This window comes from Labeo rohita, chromosome 6 (assembly GCF_022985175.1).
Source record: "Labeo rohita strain BAU-BD-2019 chromosome 6, IGBB_LRoh.1.0, whole genome shotgun sequence".
Taxonomy (NCBI): domain Eukaryota; kingdom Metazoa; phylum Chordata; class Actinopteri; order Cypriniformes; family Cyprinidae; genus Labeo; species Labeo rohita.
Window position 1 is genome coordinate 26,222,926 of NC_066874.1, and position 21,037 is coordinate 26,243,962.

At 35.7% G+C, this 21,037-nt stretch overlaps 1 protein-coding gene across 2 annotated transcripts in view; it reads right to left on the reverse strand.

The window, feature by feature from the left end:
- Positions 1–21,037, reverse strand: part of grm2a (glutamate receptor, metabotropic 2a) — a 49,988-nt gene that overhangs the window by 10,503 nt on the left and 18,448 nt on the right. For both annotated transcript variants that reach the window (XM_051112517.1, XM_051112516.1), the window contains exon 3: positions 1,744–2,581. In XM_051112517.1, the coding sequence (XP_050968474.1) occupies positions 1,744–2,581 (838 nt within the window). The remainder of the gene's footprint in view (positions 1–1,743; positions 2,582–21,037) is intronic.

Sequence of the window (21,037 nt, forward strand, 5' to 3'; positions counted from 1 at the left end):
TTGTACTTGTTTAAATCATTTAGAAGTTAGCATGGGGCTAATGAGGCTAATGCATGTAATAAAACACTTAGACTGTATGCAGGTCATATGTTGCATTCAAGCATTAGTCTAATCTATTTTACAGCAGCAGTTTTCCCCCGGAGCGTAGCTTCCCAGATCCATTTGTCTTTCAAATTGATTTCTTTGACTTAATAAAGAATAGACATTAATTTATTAAGATATACTGCTCAACTGGTGTTTGCTTTGAGATTTAGACTACTGGATGAGTGCAAATATTATCTTTATTTCTTAGGGGGGACATGAATAAATATGCCAGGATTCATGTTACTGAAAACTGCATAGGCATATAGCCAAAGATGATCAAATATTAGGGCTTTTTTATTTACAGGTACTATACATCCATACATATACAGTACATATACTGTTTACTATGATGTTTACTAGATCTGTTCACTATGATGGAAGATTTTGATAGTCCATCTTTTACTAAAAGCTATAGTATTGCTTTAGAAAACTTGAAAAATATAGCATATACATGTTTTATGGTGCTTTTTTTAACCATTTGGGTGCTTTTGAAAACGAATAATGTGAGCACTTCACAACATAAACCATCTTGTGCTTTCCATCAGGCCCCCATGATTACTGCGATGCAGAAAATGCGGAAAGAATCAGGAATCCATTCATTTCAGCCTCTCCTGACTGAATATACGAGTACATGATCACATAAACATTTTGCTGTTTCTTTTAAGAACAACTATCGTCATAACATATACAGACAGAAACTTAAAGGACTTTACAGCAACCCATCAAAATAAAAGTTCGGTTTAACTTGAAAAAGAAAACTATAAGATACAAAATATATTACTTACTGCAATGAAAGCACTACTACAATTATTATAACTTTAATTTTAAGGAATATTTACCAGAAAAAAATATTTACCAGAAAAATGTAAATATACAACCCGATAAATAAAATAAATAAATATATTTTTAAATAAAATCAATTAATTAGACATGCTTTTGATGAAATTTAATGAAACCATTAAAACGGAAAACACAGAATTTGGTTTTAAAAAAAAAGGAATTTGAGAAAAAAAATTCATAGGGCCTTAAAAATGTAATTTTTGTTAAACTTTTTGAAAAATTTTGTTAAAATTGCTGTTAAATTGTGTACATTTCATGATTTTTAAGTTACATGCTTTTTGATTTTTTTTTTTATTATTATTATTTATTTAACGGTCAAAACAGAGTTTAAATATGTAATTTAGAAAAAAAAAAATAATAATAATTTGAGAAAGAACAAAACAGATTTCATAGCTCCCTATTTCCATGAAAGCAACACTAAAAAAACACTGGGTTAAAAACAACCCAGCACTGGGTGAAATATGGACAACCCAATGACTGGGTTGTTTTGATTCAGCGGATGTGTTAAATGTTTAACCCAGGGGGTCGCCAGACCCGGTCCTAGAGGGCCAGTGTCCCTGCAGAGTTTAGCTTCAACCCTAATCAAACACACCTGAACTAGCTAATCAAGGTCTTACTAGGTATACTCGAAACTTCCAGGCAGGTGTGCTGAGGAAAGTTGGAGGTAAACTCTGCAGGACACCAGCCCTCCAGGAACAAATTTGGTGACCACTGGTTTTTTCAATGAAGAATATTCTTTGGAATTGGAATGACACTTAATATAATTGATTAAATAATGACAGAATGTATAAAAACACAACTTTTCAAAATAAGACTGACCGTCAAATTTTGTCTTTAGGATGTAGTCCTTGTATAGCTTTTTTCCATTGACTGGTTTCATGGCACTGCAGAGTTTGGTGTTGTTTGAGCACACCGCTTGCCTCATGTTGTGAAGGGCATAGGCCATAGCATAGACAGCATTTACCACAAACATGATTTTGGACTCCTGCTCGAATTTGCCATCCCGGAGAGAATGTTTCCCACAGTTAATATCATGCAGGCTGCACTGAAAGCGATTTTCCCAGAACTCTCTGAACCAGGGGTTACGCGTGTTGTTATAAGGATTGAGGTTTGTGAAGTATGTTGCGAAATCAGGGATTGGATAGGACGCAAGCTCAATAGTAAAAGCTCCATCGGCTACATTCTCGCTCCCTCTCACCACACTCTCCTGCGCTCCCCAACCATCGCTGGCCACCCAGATGAAGGAGACATTCATGCGTTTCGCCGCAACCAGGAGCTCCCTTGCGTCTTCGCTTCTGGTGAAGAGGATTACTACTTTAGCGTTGGATTTCTGCAACAGCGATCTGATTACTCCGTCGTAACTGTAGCGGTCCATGGAGCGACTGACCTTGGCAGACGTAGCGATGCAGATTTGCAAGGCCCGGGCCTCTTGCTGAAAGGCGTCGATGCCTGTCTCGCCGTAATCGCCCTCTGAGGCAACGGTGGAGACGTAAGTCCAGTTGAAATAACGCAAGATCTCAGCTATGGCTTTGGCTTGGTAGAAGTCAGGGGGTACAGTCCGGGCAAAGTAATCATAACGGGATTTGTCGCTCAGTTTCGCACTGGTGGAGGCATAACTGATCTGAGGAATCTGGAAAAGACGCAGGAGATTGGCCACCTGCAAAAGGACAAATGAAAAACTGTGATGAAAAACTACTGAAGTGTGTAAATGCTCACACTATTTCACTGTGATTCACGGGTGTTGGCTGTCAGTACAATTCTCATAAACTGTGTGATCAAATTTATGTGTATTTTAGATCCTACAACCCCTGGGTGTCTTCATTTTCAGCCCAGTAACCAAACATATTAATATTTATTCTTATACTTCCTTTTCAGCAGGGGATGAATACAAATTCAAAAATGTCAAATTACTTGATGAATACAAAGTTAAAATGAACAGCATTTATTAAAAATAGAAATCACTTTTTCAAAATACTATCACTTTTTTAAAAAAAATCAACATCCTTGCTGAATAAAAATATTAATTTCTTTCAAAGAAAGAAAGAAAGAAAAAATTTACAGGCCCCAAACGTTAAATGGTAGTGTATATTGTTACAAAAGATTTCTACACTGTAAAAAAACTTTTCAACGTAAAAAATAAGTGTTTGTGCTGCCTTAAAATTTTACGTTTACTCAACTCAAATATCCACACTTTCATGTAGTAGAACTTAACATTTCATGTTGACTAAACTAAATTTTAAGGCAGCACGAACACTTACTTTTTTAAGTTGAAACAACTTTTTTTAAGTTGTTTTTTACAGTGTATTTTAAATAAATGCTGTTCTTTTTAACATTTTATTCATTAAAGAATCCTGAAAAAAGTATCACAGATTCCAAAAATATATTAAGCACCAAAACTTTCCAGTGCTGATAATAAATCAGCATATTAGAATGATTTCTGAAAGATCACATGACACTGAAGACTGTAGTAATGATGCTGAAAATTCAGCTTTGCATCATGGAAATAAATTATAATTTCAAGTATATTAAAATAGAAAACCATTATTTTAAATTGCAATAATATTTCACAATATTACTGTTTTTTCTGTATTTTTGATCAAATAAATGTAGCCTCGATGAGCATAAGAATCCCTAACCTTATAAAGCCGTTTTTATCTTTCGGTGTTGTCATAGTTAAGGCATTCTGCAGTAATGCATAGGACAGAATAACTGATGTATGATCATCTGCTATCATTTACAGGAAAAAAGCTGTTGTTACAGTAGGTCTGGCACATAGGTCTAAGCATGAGAATGTAATTCCTCTGATAAGACAAATTAGGCCAGTTATCACCAGACGCTTAGCATACTGCAGCGATTAGTCTCACCCTTCTCACTTGTCTCATCTCAGAACCCTAATGGCAACACTTTGCATTTCCATTTTCACAATGAAATAACAGAAGTCATAAGGAAATGACCTTAGGAAACTTGGGTGCAGCATTGTCAGTGGTAATTCAAGAAACGATTCTCCATTCTTGCAGTTAGTAAACTTATAATGGTGGTTTATTTGTAAAATACACATGTACTAAAACTGTAGCTCTATGAGAAAGTTCATTCTAGTAGCTAGATGTTGAACGACGCTTAAGCACTAGATCTACTATATGATATTGCACAGTGAGTCACTTCACGCAGTAAACCTGTGACACTTCTGCCAGCCGTATGTGAGAGTGTTTCAGGTTTGATCATGTGATATGCAATGGAGTCCAACTGCAATGTGCCTCAGGCAGGTACTCAGAAGCCTAAGGGAAAGTCAGCATGAAGACGCCGTCAGCAGAAAAGAAAGCTTTCAGGATTTCTTTTTACTGTATATCAACATTCCATAACATGTGATTGTCATCTGATTTACAGCTTAACATATTCAACATCACTTAAACCTCCAAAACCAGAACACAGTAAATATGCATGTGAATTCAAGTCTTATACAGAAAAGTCCTCATAAAAAGAAAAACACATTCTGCATGTTTGTTTTAATGCAGCCCTATCAATAAAACGAAATACCTTGAACCATAAATGTATTCCTTTTCACGAAAATCATTTAAAATATGTATATAAAAAAGAAGACCTTCTTAGAGAAAGTAATGATAATTCAACTCTAATAAATCTCCTAATAAGTGTCATTATATTTGGAATCACAAAGTATGTGTGCAAAGTGCATAGTAAAATAAAGATCAGGCAAATAAAGAGATTACCAGCCAATGTTTTGTAAGCAAAAACAGCCACAGCCTGCTCTTCTAAATCCTCCAGACTCAAGCTTTCTCTTTCAAACAAAAGCAACAAATTATTAATGTACCTTCCTTACCTCATGTATTGTCACTTAAACAGCCGTTTAGAAATACTATGGTACTTGTCTGTTATGATGGTAGTAGAATTTTTATTGCACACTGCCCTACTTACTGTAAGCGCTGTACCTCAAGAATGCATACAAGAGCAATTTTCATGTTATTCTGTGGTTACTAATGCATGACGTCAATATTAATGTCACTTTTGACTGTGTGTCACAGATGGGGCGAAAATTGCTCATACTATCTACTAACAAGCTTGTGCTAGTCATTATTGCAAAATAAGCCACAAGTCAAGTTACTTTTATTTTTGTAGCACTTTATACAATACAGATTGTATTGTAAGATGCTTCACAGTAATAGACAGGAAAACAGCAGAAGGAGGAGACTGAGGTAGAGTAGCTCTAAAAAGACAATACTGTCAGCATTTAGCTCAAGTTAGTTCAGTATTGGTTCAGTTCAGTTTGCAATAATATTAAATTATTATTTTATATTATTATATTATATTATATTATATTATATTATTATAATAATATAGCTGCAAGCAGTGATTACCGGGGTTCAAGCACTTAAGCATATAAGCTTTTCTTTAGGCTTAATAGGATTTTGGGCAAAGTTGGACAGGCCCCTTTTCTAAACGACCCTGTTATAGTAAATTTCAACTTTTTTTTTTTTTTTTTTTTTTTTTTTTTGATGATTATTGGCCTAGAGAGTCCAGAGAATTGTTCTGCAGTGCTTTTTCCTAGATTGAGCAAAAAACCTAGGACTGATTTGCAAAAAGTTTTTTTTACATCTTTTCAATTATTCAACAAACGTTTCGATTGATAGTGGATACAGGCAAAGTTGTCCAGAATGAGGGGTTCTATAGTATAATAGGATTAACGTGCATATGTGTACAAAACCGCACTTGTTTACGCCCTTAAAAAAATGCGACATTGCCCATTTCTCTTAGACTTTTGGGGCTGTGAGTTGAACAGGCCCACCGAGTTTCGTTCTGAACAGCCTCCGTTAACCTTGTCTAACAAGGTTTTAAAATGTAAAATTCATCGGCCAATGGCGGACTTGTTTTTTTGGCAAAAAACAATGACTTATTGGCAGTTTGGACCAAGACTGTGCACACCAATTTTTATGTTGATAGGACAAATGGTTGCACATGGGGGGGGGGATGGGGGGGTGTAACATTATTAGTGATATGACAGGAAAGTATTGGGTAGAGAGGGAGGAGCGGTATCAGCATAGGACCTCAAGACGAGACTCTAAACTTAAGGCTATCGGCGCCGACTGTTATAGCAATTTTTATGCTTTTTTCCCCTTTTAGCACCACCACGTGGCCAATATCCGTTATTTTTTCGTGTGACCTCAGATTGAGCTCTTACATACATGTTCTGAGTTTGGCAGAGATATCTCATTCTATTCAGGAGTTTTAGGCATTTTACTAAAAATGGCCCTGTCCCTTTCAAACGTTTTGGCACCCCTTTGAGACAGTGAGTCGAAAGTTCAACTTTTTTTGATAATTATTGATATTCACTCCCCAGAGAATCTTTCTGCACTGGTTTGGTACCCATGGGGCGAAAAACCTAAGACTGCAAAAGTAGGTTTAAAAAAAAAAAAGCGAAATACCCAAAAATGTCACAATCAAATCTAAGGCATGCTTTTTGTTTGATATGAGCCAAGGATTCCAGTGGCATAGGACACTTGAGTCTGCGACTGATGGTTTAGGAGTTATGAGCAATTTCATACTTTTGATCGCTGTAGCGCCCCCATCAGGCCGTTTTGGTCACATTGTAGGCAGTGTGAGTACTACAATCCCTCCAAGTTTCAAGTCTCTACGACTTTCAGTTTGGTCGGCACGATCAGTTTTATGTGGAGATCGTTGATTCATGACCATTCTAACAATTACAATAGGGTTTTAGCGCTATGCAACTGAACCCCTAAATATTGATAGTTAAAGAGACAGTTCACCCAAAAATTAAAATTCATGTAGGTTTGGAACAACATGAGGGTGAGTAAGAGACAAATTTTAATTGTTGGGTGAACTATCCCTTTAAGTCTTCTGAGGTAATTTTTTGAGAGATTAAATTGCCACATACTGCGATTGACCAATCATAAAAAATATTCTGTGCAATGAAACTGCAAAAAAATAATTAACATTAGATCAAATGCATTTTTAACATTAGATAGAATTATTAACATTAGACCTAATTATTATCAACATATCTACTAATTATTAAAATTAGATCAGACGCAGTTTAACAGGTAAGTCTAGAATCATGAAATGTTAGATATTTTAGATACAACCTCTAGCATAAAACTCTTTTTCTTTGTTATGCACAGACTCATCTCATATACAGACATTTCCAGCGGCGCTTTTACGATTCTCAGAGAGACGCAATATGAAAAGTTCAGCATACATTTTTCATATCTGTTGCTATAGAAACAAGTTGGGTTGAAAATAAGAAGGTGCCTTTGAGAAGCAGAGGTTAATGTTGTTACTTTGTTTCCCCAGAGTTTCCCCACCTCAGCCTTTCTGACGATTCAATGTCATATAACATTAGTTTGAACAAAAACCCTCCTTCTGTGACAAGTCCAGACCGTCTGTGTTTAAACATATTAGAACACGGCTGCCAGATTTACTTTTTCTTCATGTCCTCTAGATTCAAACAAGCTTACTTTGATGCCAAACTGCAGGATCTGAGAAAGAAACAAGCAAGGTGAAATCAACAACATATTCATGTAATATTGAATTTGAATGGATAAAATTAAGTAATATAAAGTGTATCTAAGTAAGACTTCATGGGTGTTTCAGAAATATAACTGGAGACTATCAGTAATTATCTAAATTATAGTCTATGCTCTAATCACCACTTAATTATAGTCCATTTTCTAATTTGCTCTTAAATTAGATTTAATAGCAGTCTTGTATTCATTAGTCAGCTTTGTACTACAGTAGCTTCACATTTGCCGCCATCAGTCTAAAGTGCATGCAGGTGCTCATGGATATTTATTGATTACGGTTCAGGATTTTTAATGCGAACACCGCTGTCTCTGATGACATTTCTCCTGCATTACAGCAGAAACCTGCCAATCACAATCAGATGAAAGATTATTTTCACTAATCAAGTGTTTTAGCATACAGCTTGATAAATGGCACCATGGTGAACCATTAATGTGCGCAATTATGTGGGATTTTATATTAGGGGTATACTAAGGGTAACCTTAAGTATGATCAAAAGTAGCAATATTGCTTGTGTTAGCAAGTACAGTTAATGAATGAATCAGATGAAATATTAAAAAACAGATGGCAGTGCCCAGATCATCAAAGGTTTCAAAATTCAAATTGGTCACAGTTACAGTAGCAGCATAATGTTCTCAACAGGAATTTCAATCATATTTTGAGGAGCATTTCAATCCAATTGATTAGCGCTGATTAGCCGTGGGTCGCTTTTCTATTATACCAAATGGCTTTGTGTGACTTAAACACATTAGATATGGAGCTAATGCCCTTTTTCATAATGTCATGATGCTGAGAGTCTGCCTTCAAGACACAGCCTAGGATTTAATTAAGAAAATCACCAGCTGCATGGATTTGCAGACGGAAGAGTTGGCTGTTAAGTGGATTAATTATTCTAGAGGAAAGGATGGCTCTTGAATAGCGGGATTTGTGTTCGGCAAAAGAAGTGGACCTGCTGTATGTGTCCTATTTAACATATTCAATTATTCGTGTTATGCAATACATTTTCATACCAATGGCTGCTGAAAATTAGCCATCACAGAAATAACTTACAGTTTCAAAGGGGTCGTCAGATGCCCATTTTCCAGAAGCTGATATGATTCTTTAGGGTCTTAACTGAAAAGTCTATAATATACTTAAATTCTCACTGTCCTTTTTACCTTGTCAAAATGAGCTCTTTAAAAATGAACCCATTCTGATGGATTGTTCCTTTAAATGCAAATGAGCTCTGCTCACCCCGCCCCTCTCTACTCTCTATGGAGTGATGTGCCCGGAGAGATTGTTTACTTTAGCCGCATTTAGCGCGCTTAGCCGCGAAACTCGCTAACTAGCACGTTATTAGGAAAAGGTGATTGCAGAGATTCATAAAAAATCTTCAGCGGCTCAGATGTCGGGAGTAAATGACGACCACTATGTTCATTATTACATCCAGCAACACAACACCTCAATCGCTCAATCGGAGATATTCTTGTCTGCTCCGGCATCGAAACAATGGAGGTTGGACTGTTACAGCTGATTTAGGGCGGGTCTGAGGTGCCTTCATATTGACATTTTAGAGGAGGAACGATCCAGAGGCAAAAAAGAAAGAAAAATGGAGAATTTGGACTGATATAGAGAGATAAAGGGAGAGAGAGAGAGATTACGCTGTAGTAACCTTGTTTGTAAGGCTCTGGGACCTTCTGCTCACACTAGATCCAAGATGAGCTGGAGATAACGCAGAATATTGCACTATGGTCCAATGACTCACAGTCTCTTTACTGAAATCTGTGAATTTGGCTTCCTCTATAATGCAAGAGACTGAAACATCACAGCAGCGAGAGACTCTCACCAAAGGCAAAGCACGCAGCACTGCTTTATATCTAGAAGGTTTTTACAGTTTAAAAATCAATTGATCGGACTACTCATTAATGCATAGATTCATCTACTCTCCCACTCATTTCTCACTTGCTGATGCTCTTTTAACTCATGTGATGTCACACGTTGAGCTTACGCTATCACACATTCCACTCCATATTTCATATCACACACAGCACTGGCTCCACTGAGCAATTTGTTCCCAAGCACAGAAAGTGTTACTATGAAATATGTATAAACAGAGTGAAGGGAAAAAATTTAAACACACTTTAGCAGAATTCAACGCGGAAGATAAAACTGGACGTGTAAAATGTACTCCTTAGGACTGTCAAAGTTATCTGTTAAAGGAGAAGTCCACTTCCAGAACAACAATTTACAAATACCCCCTTGTCATCTAAGATGTTCATGTCTTTCTGTCTTCAGTCGTGAAGAAATTATGTTTTTTATGGAAAGTGTAGTTTAAATGCAGCTTCAAAGGGCTCTAAACAATCCCAGCCGAGGAAGAAGGGTCTTATCTAGCAAAACGATCTGTCATTTTTTTTGGAAAATAAATTTTTTTATACTTTTTAAGCAGAAAAGCTTGTGTAGTACAGGCTCTGGGATGTGCGTTCACAATGTTACGTACTATTGAATCACGTCGAAAGGTCACACGGAATGTAAGCGGAACCACAGACCCAGTGTTTACAAAGCAAACGCACAAAGACTAAGAAAGTGCAAGTAAGTTTGTAAACGCTGTTTACAAACAAAAAGGTACAACAATGTCCTCCTCTCAAGTTGTAGGAGAAAATAAGATGGAGTTTTTCGCCATACTCAGTACACAGGCAATGAACTTACACGTGATTCATAGTAGTGATGGGAAGTTCGGATCATTTTACCGACTCTGACCTTTGAGTCTCGTTCAGAAAAATGAACAAATCTTTTTTCGAGTCATTTCATTCATTTTAGCAAAATATAATTAAAATGTTACACTACGAACAAGACAAAACTATAATGCTATAAGAAACAGAAAAGATTAATTCATTGTTTACCTGGGTCTTTAGTCTATGATTAGCTCACCTCACCTCTTATCTGACAAGTTTTTGGGTTTGAGTCATTCGTTCATCACGTGACAGCCCCATAAGACGAACGAAAGACTTGAAAAACCTGAAAGCTCGAAACAGGTGAACTAATTCCAGTACAGAACCTAATAGGATGTTACACATGCACGACTGAACAAATGACTCCCCAAGACAACTCGTTCTTCCTGAATAACATTAAAGATTCTTTCAAAATGAAAGAATCATTCAAGAACAACCCATTACTAAATCGTAGCATCGTGGACGCATACCCCAGAGCCTGTGCTACACAAGCTTTTGTGCTTAAAAAGTATAGAAATTTTTATTTTTCGAAAAAAAATGACCATTTCACTAGATAAGACTCTTCTTCCTCGGCTGGGATCGTTTCGAGCCCTTTGAAGCTGCATTTAAACTACATTTTGGCAGTTCAAAATTGGGGCACCAATGAAGTCCATTATATGGAGAAAAATCCTGAAATGCTTTCCTCAAAAAACATAATTTCGACTGAAGACAGAAAGACGGAAAGACTAGGGGGTGAGTAAATTATTTGTGAATTGTTGTTCTGGAAGTGGACATTGGATGCCCATTTTCCAGAAGTTGGTTTGATACTTTAGGGTCTTCATGAAATGTCTGCAAAATACTTCGGTTAAAATTCCTTAATGCCCACGAAAAACAACAGCCTTTTTATCTTGTCAAAAACAGCTCTGTTCACAGCGATCTGTTTCAGTGCATGTCTCTTTAAATGATAATGAGCTACTGCTCTGCTTTTTTGTGTATTTTGATGGTGACGCAGTACCATCAGAAACAAAATAATCCACTGTATCCTCAGTTGCTCTCATGTCAGAAGAAAATGAAGGCTCTTATGTTCACTTTTACATCTAATTACAATAAAGCATTCAGAATTATAGAAATTAATACTTTTATTTAGTAAGGATGCTTTAAATAGATTAAAAGTGATGATAATGACATTTATTATGTTACAAAGGATTTCTATTTCAGATAAATGCTGTTCTTCTGAACGTTCTATTCATCAAAGAAACCTAAAAAAATTCTACTCAGCTGTTTTCAACATAATAATACTAATAATAAATGTTTTTGAGCAGCAAATCAGACAACAGTTATTTTAAATAGTAAACATTTTAAAATGTTACTGTTTTTGCTGTACTTTGGATCAAATTAATGTAGGCTTGGTGAGCAGAAAAGACTTCTTTAAAAATCTTACTATTCAAAAACTTCTGACTGGTAGTGTATGTTTTAAAAGTTGCATTTAAAATCCACTTCACAAATCTGGGTGGGTATGTGGGCACCTCAATTTATATGGGCATGATTCTTCTCCTTTCATAAAGATGTCATGACTTCTTCAACATGAAAATCCCATCTGTTTGTCCCTAGAGACTATCTCATCCTACTTTTGAAACCACACCACAAAGACACGCACATTCAAACACAACCCAAAACTGCAGTCATGCCTAATAAATAAAACCTCATAACGTGTTGAAAAATACACCTTTTTATACATGCAGAGATGCGTGAGAGGAATGCCGTATGAGGATTATGATAAATGCAGTGATAATGATGACCAAAATAATATTTATGATAATTCTGCTGTCATCAGTGATAATGATGATAAAGAATGACAGCGTTGGTGCGGACGCTGAGAATATTAGTGACACGGAGAATGTTATGAATGATGAGCTAACGCTGCAGTGACATCTCTTGAGCAGCTTTGTTTGCCTCTACATCAGAGGAGGTGGATTCCACATTCGGGATTTTGAAGAGTTCCGTTGCCAGGCAACAGCCGTGAATGTGTTTGGTCAGGTGGAAGTGTGACCCGGTTAGAGAGGAGAGGATCTCTCTAATCTAACTCTGATCCTTCACCCCAGCCTGACAGAGGACTCTCTTGCTCAGGCTCGCTCTCTTTCTGACAGGGGCCTTTACTTTCATGTGCCCTTTAGGTGGCATCAAAGTTGCTAGCTACCATCCTAGTGCTCACTCTCACAATCTCAACAGTCCTTCAGGACATGTACAACAGAGTAATTATTGTAATAGTGTAAATGTAAATGTTTAATGCATTTTAATGCATTAAAATTGCATTTCAATTTGACGTTCACAGTAAGCTACACATCAAGCGTAGTGTACACACATGAAAAATGTAATTAATGTACACTACTTTCCAAAAGTTTGGGGTTGGTAAGATTTTCTAAGAAGTCTCAAATGTTCACCATGACTGCATTTATTTGATCAAAACTACAGTAAAAATGTAATATTATGAATATTTTAAAATATTTTGAAATGTGACTTATCCAGAAATCATTTAAATATACTGATTTGCTCCTTAGGAAACAATTGTGCTGCTTAATGGTTTTTGTGAAAAGAGTGTCATACATTTTTGATGCTTCTTTGATTAAAGGAGAAGTTTACTGTGATTACCTGCATCTGATACAGCATTCATTCTTCAGCTCAATCTCACATTGACAATAAAACACTAGTTTAAATGTCCACTGAGGACTCTGTGGTACTATCCTTTCGTCTATTAAGGGTGATTTCCGATGACAGCTTGCTGCATCTTATTGTTGAAAGTAAAAAAACTTCCTTGTTTACAACCCTGTTCCAGTCTTTTCCAATATAAAAGTTTTTACTGCTGACTCACTCATAAAAACAGTCTCTTGTCACCATCTAATTGCGAAATAATGAAACTAATCACCATCACGAACATGGGGTCCATGAGCGCTGAACAGCCACTGACACTCTGGAGCTCACATCTCCAAAAACGTTGAAGCAAATTTTCGAAAAGGAATTACCTTTATTAACAAACAGCAAATCTGAAGTCTAAATAAGTACATTCTCACCTAAAAAACTCTTCAAACCACATTCTGTGACACAAAAACAGTATTATTTATAAAATTATAGTGAATTTGGTCGCAGCAAAGGGAGTGATACAAACAGTGAAATGGTTGGAGTTCCGATATCACTAGAATATCACACTCTTCTCAGCCAATCAGATTCGAGGACCAGAAAGAACTGTTGTGTGTGTGTGTATATATTAGGGGTGTAACGATACATGTATTCGTACCGAACCGTCATGGTACAGGTGTCAAGTTTTGGTGCATGAGGCCTTACAACAAATACAGGCAATTCATCCTCAATCCAGAAGGGGGCGCCTGCAGTAAGGCAACTCTGTTTGGAGAGTTACGCACTTGAAAACAAAGCCCACTAGACAGTGACCATGTGCTGATTCTGAACGCGTCTCTCACTAACAAAGGAGTATACTTTAAAGGCTTGCGCACTCAACTGTCTGCGAAACGGAGCTTTGTGCTCTTATATCCTACCTCTCTCATTCGGCACAAATATATTCCATAATATTTAATAGCTGCATCTAAATGCTAAACTATTATTTATTATATAAATGATTGACTTTGTACTTCAGTCGCGTTCTAACGGTGACACAGTGAGGCGGGCGCACTGCTGTTTGGTTCATTGTGTTTTATTTTAATAAAGTACCAACTGCGCTGTCAAGTTAGCAATGCTAGAATCACATCGGCATGACTACTTCAACTTTCCTCATACCAGCAAAATAAACTATAATGTCACTTTCTGCCATTTGAGTTTCCTTTCTGTCACAAAACTGAAATGAAACTCAGCATATATAGGCTACGTTATGTGTCACACAGTTTTTTCCCTTGTCTATCAGTTAACTAAATTAAACATATTTCAAGTATTTATTCCTTGTATGTATATATGTACTGCAGATTTTATAACCTATATATGACATTAATTTGATATACTATTTAGTATTTTCACATGTAGATGGAAAAAAATTGTGACTTGTACTACTGTCTGTTTAAAATAAAAGAAACCTAGCATAATAGAATTGTTTCTTTTTTTCTGTTGTCCTCAACCGTGACCCTCGAACCGAGGTACGTACCGAACCGTGACATCACCCCTAGTATATATATATATATATATATATATATATACACACACACACACACATACACACACACACACACACACTGTAAGTTCATCAAACCACTTAACGGGTCTTTATAAAACTGAGTGGTGTTATTTTACTAGACAGATGCCGAGTGTTGATGAAGCATTTAAAGAGATAAACTGCTGCTCATTATGGCACCAATAAACAGTCTCAGTCATGCAGACAGAGGTAATGGTATGTTTCTAACAGCCAGAGAGGGTCCTTATAACTCTTGCTAAGAATGGCAAACACAGTCAATTGACTTTCATCTTTCCATGCCCATCCATACTTCTGAAATGCTCAATTACCTAACTCATTTTTATCTTTATCATGTTGGTTTAAAATAATCTACATTAGACTTTTATATTTTCAAAGATTTCATTACTGCAGAACTGCTTTGTTTATTTATTTGTTGTCAGTCTGTTAGCATTAGTGCAGGATACTGCTTCATTATCAGTCACACAAAGCCAAGAACTCCACTGGACCAAATAAAGCTGTAGTTGTCAGTATGAATTAATCACTAGGTATTCCTGAGGCTAAATGTTCCTTGATATGATTACAGAATGCCGGCAATCAAGAATTAACATGGAGCTCTGAGCATTTTTCCTAGAGAAGAAGTCAACTTATAGGATTATCATTCAGTGCTTTGCATGAGCGTTGAAAATTGTTAAGAATTCAGTTCAGTTCAAGGTCCTCTTGAATGTCTTTTCTTGTTTGGATTTTTAAAAAAGCAGTATAAATATTATGCCTGCAAGTGCATTGCAATAAACATAAGCACACTTTAGACCAGGAAATGAAATAAGATAAGACGCCAATTATGAAGCTTCTACACCTGCATCTCTGCATAAAGCTGTGAGTCACTCAAGTGTGGTGAATCATCACGAAACTCATACTCCGACTCCTCAAGTAAATGAAGCTCACAGCTCATAGTTCACACGCAGAGACTCACATACAACAGCAGCTTCATTAGGAAGGCCAAAGAAGACACCAGTAGGAGTTTTCCAGGTAAACGACAGGAAGCTTTCTGTTCTGCAGTATCAATCCTTAGCACAAAAAGAGTAGCTAAAACAGAGGAAGATGGTGAGATTAACTGAATGTATCACCAGAGGTGTTTTGTCCAACCAGCAGGACATCTCTAGCAGAACTAAGGCCAGAAAATTAATTAAGGATTCAAACAACAGGCTGCTGTCAGGGAAATGCTACCACAGCCTTGAGGCAAACACAAAGAGATTCAGGAAAACTACTGTGGCTGTCTGGCATGGTGGTTGCTATGCAGTTGGTGTTTATTCAGTGTTATTTTTTTAAGCTGCATATTAAATGTTGCTTGATCTGTGCTTATTTCTCTACAGATTCAGATGACTTTGTCACTAGAGGAAGCAATATTATAAAGAGATGGCTGCTAAATAGCTGCATACAGGCCCAAAATCAAAAGTCTGTATTTCATATTCTAAGAGACTTTTCTGTCGTCTGCCAGGCAAAAACTGCCAGTCTGATTCTTTAGAAAAGTAAAAGTAGAACCTTTTTTTTCATAGCTAATTCTGTAGAGTTTAAATCAGTAATATGAAACTTATAGAAGCCTGTTTCTGCCACTGATTAAAAAAAATGGTAATTTTTTACTTTTTATCTCAAAATTCTGACTTTTTTTCTCGCAATTGTGAGTTTATATACTACAATTCTGACATTTTCTCTAAGAACTGTAAAATATAAACTCACAATCGTCAGTTATAAAGTCAGAATTGTGAGAAATAACCTTACAAATCTGACTTCTTTGCAGAATTGCATGATACAAACTCACAATTTTACATCTCATATTTCTGACTTTAATACACGCAGTTGCGAGTTATTAAGTCAGAATTGTAAGATATAAACTCAGTTCGCAATTCTGAGAACATATCAGTCTTTTTTCCCCTCAAGTTTGGACTTAACTTGCAATTGCAAGTTTATATCTTACAATTCTGAAAAAAAAAGTCAGAATTGCGAGGTACAAACAGCTGCGAGAAACAAAGTCTAAACTGCTTTTTAATTGTGCGTTATTGTGAGTCAATTGTAAGTTTATATCATACAATTCTGACTTTATAACTCACAGTTGTGAGTTTATATCACAATTCTGAGACAAAAAGTCAGAATTGCAAGATAAAAATGATCAATAACCTTTTCTGAGAAAACAAATCAGTCTTTTTTCTCCTCACAATTGGACTTAACTCGCAATTGCGAGTTTATATCTCACAATTATAAGAAAAAAAAGTTAGAATTGCGAGTTTATATCACAGCTTTGAGGAAATAAAGTCTGAATTGTGAGTTTGTACCACACAAAGTCAGAATCGTGAGATAAAAAGTATCAATAGCTTTTTTTTGTTTTTATTCAGTGGTAGAAATGAGCTTCCATAGAAACCAGAAGCAACATGGGGGGAAAATGATCTGTATTAAAGCAATAGAAAATAAACAAAAATAGAAAAATAAAAAATAAACCTTAAATCTATAATGATGCTTCTTCCAGTAAAACGTTCCCCTGTTGTCCTCTCACACTAAAATTCACTGACATACAGTATTTGTTTATAACTGTTTTGGACTGTTTTAGCTTGTAAATGCTGCTTGATCTGTACTTATTTCTCTCCTGATTCAGGCGAGACTTCTTCTGGATGGCTCCCTATAGGGATAGAGGACTTGTTTGAAGTTAAAAACATCTTGATAGATGATCAAGATGGATTTGTTTCTTATAAACACGCAGCTTTTCAAATCACAAGGTATTCATTGATGGACTGAGGTTGTGTGGATTACTTCACTTTTATTATTGTAATGTTTTTATCAGCTGTTTGGACACTCATCCTGACGGCACCCATTCACTGCAAAGGATCTATTGCATGGCTAGCAAATGATATAATTTCTCTAATTCTGTTCAGATGAAGAAACATCTACATCTTGGATGACCTGAGGGTGAGTACATTTTCATTTCTGGGTGAATTATTCCTTTAAAATTAACCTTTAGAAAGAACATTGCATGCAAAAAATTAATAATTCAGTGCAAAGTTTGATAAAGGATACATAAAAAAGAAAGCACAATAAACAAAACAGACTTTTACGATGAGGCAGAACATGGTGCCGCACAAGACATGAAGGAAATTCGGGAACATGAGATATTGTAAAATATTCACATTAATGAATTGAATGCATGTTTATGTAAGGGTTTTTCAATGTGCCTTAATTATCAGGAATTACTGTATATTTTTAGCATCAGATGTTTCAGTTAAATGCTACACCAAGTCTTACACATTCTGTGTAGAAATGTAAATTTCTGCAGTGATACCTGTGCAACAACTTATTACATTGTAAACCAGTCGACATCCCTTCAGCTTTGATGTACTGTCAACCAGATGATATATGTTTCAGATTTAGGGGGTTGGGTCTGTGCTTTGGAGCAGACACTTTAGAACAGCACCTCCATAAATAGCTGCCAGGCAAGGACATGCACTTTTTATGAGAAAGGCCCCAAATACCGACCTCAACCAAAATTACATCTCGTTCATCAGACTCTCTCTCTCTCTCTCTTGCTCGCTCTCATGCCCTAAAAGCTTCTTTAGCTTTGCGTCTGTGCTGTCAAAGCCCGCCATTCTTATCGCTCCACAGGAGAGAATGCCAATAAAGGAGAGTGGATTCTTAACACGAGAACCTCTAAAAGCCTGAAGCAACCTCCTGCCTGTTTCATTCGACTCCACGCAGCTACCAGTGAGTTCACACTGCTGTCAAGCAAGTCTCACCTTTACAAGCCTGCTCTCATTTCACTGCCATACTTCTCCGAACAAAATGTATTGCTTAAAAATGCATGGATGGATACAAAGTTATCAGCTCACAGTGTGACATGAGAAAGCATTCAAGAGCATGTCATGAATGCAGAGTGTATAATGGATTTTTTTTTACTCTACAGTACAATACCAGTGTTATTTCTAAAGGCAAAAGCTCACAAAGAATGAGCTAAATGAGGGGGTATTGAATAAAAGGCAGAAAAATGGTTTATCGGGGTTTTACAAATTCAGAATTGAGTTATTATATCCTTAAAATGATATTGACCGAAAATAATTAAACATATATAAACAAATACAAATTTTAACACTAAAATTAAAACTTCCTGAAGTTTGGGGTCGGTATTTTTATTTTTTTTTTAATGTTTTTTTAAAGATGTCTCTTATATACAAAAAACAAATCTTTAAATTAAAGTAAACTTTTCCACACAGTTAGTTCAGGTTCATACAACAAGACTAAAACAAGTTCAATTAAACAAATAATGTTTAGTTGGTTCAACAATTTGTTTAACTGAACTTGATTTTGTCTTGTTGTATGGATCTGAACTAATTGCATGGAAAAGTTTTCTTTAATTTAATTAAGTTCACTGAACAAGCTTTTTTTTTAAAAAATAAATAAATAAATAAATCAAAATTTGACAAAATGTTTAGCAAGGCTGAATTTCTTAAATTAAAATACAGTAAAACAGTAATAATATGAAATATTATTTCAATTTAAATAAATGCTTTCTATTTTATTATAGGTTTTAAAATGTAAATTACAAAGCTGAATTTTCAGAAGCTATTATTCTAGTCTTCAGAGTCACATGATCAGAAATCATTCTAATATGCTGATTTGTTGTGCCAAAACATACATTAAAATAAAATAAAATAAAATAAATAAATAAAATAAAATAAAATAAAAAATACAAACCTTTGAAATGGTAGTGTATTTTGTAGCATTACAAACATTATTGAATGTATGGTTAAAATGTTTTAAAATGTAATTTTTATTTATTTTTAATAAAATGTTTAATTTTATTATTATTACTTACGTGATATATTTTATCTTTTTATTTTAGAAATTATTTAATTTTACATCCTTACATTTAAATTTCAAATACAATTCATAGTGTTTTCTACCTCAGTTCAAATTCAGGAATTCTCAATAAAATTATGAATGGCACAAAACCCTTTGGTTACATGACATTAGAGAATCAATGCCATGTGTCACTGACATCGAACTTGGAGCAATGCTCAGCATGCCAAGTTTGAAAATGTACACATTTTCCTTACACAATGATACTGTATGGCTTAAAAAATAATGCAGCATACACTCTTAAAAATAAAGGCATTCAAAAGGTTCTTCACAGCAATGCCCTCAACCCTGTTCCTGCAGATCTACCCTCCTGCAGAGTTCATCTCCAACCCTGATCAAACACACCTGAACCAACTAATTAGGATCTGAAGGAGCACTTGATAATTACAGACAGGTGTGTTTGATCAGGGTTGGAACTAAACTCTGCAGGAAGGTAGATCTCCAGGAACAGGGTTGGGCACCCGTGCCATAGAAAAAACATTTTCTGGTTCCACAAAGAACCATTCAGTCAAAGGTTCTTTTAAAGAACCATCTCTTTCTTACTTTTTTATAATCTGAAGAACCTTCTTTCGCCACAAAGAACCTTTTGTAAAACAGAAAGGTTCTTCAGATGTTAAATGTTCTTTATGGAACCACTGAAACAAAAAAGGTTCTTCTATAGTATCGTGAAGCACCCTTATTTTTAAGAGTGTAGCATAATATACAAAACTTTGATGATACTTTCTGTGCTAAACAGCCAGCCCCTGGTCAAAATATGCTTTGATTTGTAAGCACAAAAAAAGTCTTCAACATATCTAATTTTTGCATCCCACAGTATAAAGAAAAATGACAGAAATTTAATTTTGGAGGGAAATACTTTTATAAAAGAAATGATGGTTCTAAGTGGCGGAAAATGGCACAGGAACAGGGAATCCCCAGTGACATGCTTTTAGAAGACAGCTGCTAGATGAGTCTCACTCACACTAACCCTCCGCAAAAGGGCTCTCTCTACTGCCCAAAGTGTCCCTTTATAGCATGTGGAAAGAAAATGTGAATGTATGCATGTGTGTACATATGCATGAAACACTTTAACAGATGCCTGACATGAAGAAAACGGGAAGATAAGCAAGTTAAAAACAATGAATAGGGAGGAATGGAGACACAGTTAGAGCGAAAAGATTTCTGTACAGCGATGAAATAAAATTTCATACACTCAATTTTCTCTCTTCCTCCATGTCTGTTTTTTTCTGCATTATTAATGCATTCCATGTCCCCGTGCGGGCACTGCAGTAATTATGCTCGTGAAACCTTAAGAATGAACAAATTTTTCTATCTCCATCTCTATCGCAGTGAATGACTCATATACTCCAACCGCAGCGTGTATCTGACTGCCAGTGATTGTAATGTGTTATTTAAAAGCCTCTATTCGTCAGCCAACACTGTTCTGTTGGGGGGATAAATAATTAACTTGTTATTTCAATTCAGCAAGGTTTAAACTGTCAAATGTACTATTGGTATTTGCAGTAGGTCTTAACAAGCACCTAATTACCTGTCACACCAAATGCAACAACTCAAGAATTTTACAGTAATAAGGCAAGAAATACCTGTCTCTCTCTTTCTCTCTCTTTTCCCTTTTTTTCTTCCAAAATAAATAAAAATAAATTAAACTATAATTTAACTAGTGAGATGAGAGCATTTTGACAGAGCGTTTGGTGGATAGGAATCTGTAAGACACACATTAAGAACACAAACTGTACATTTCCAGAAAAGTTGAAATAGGGTAAGAGTGCAGCAATTTTCTAAAAGCACAGCTGCCTTCTGGTTCTGATTT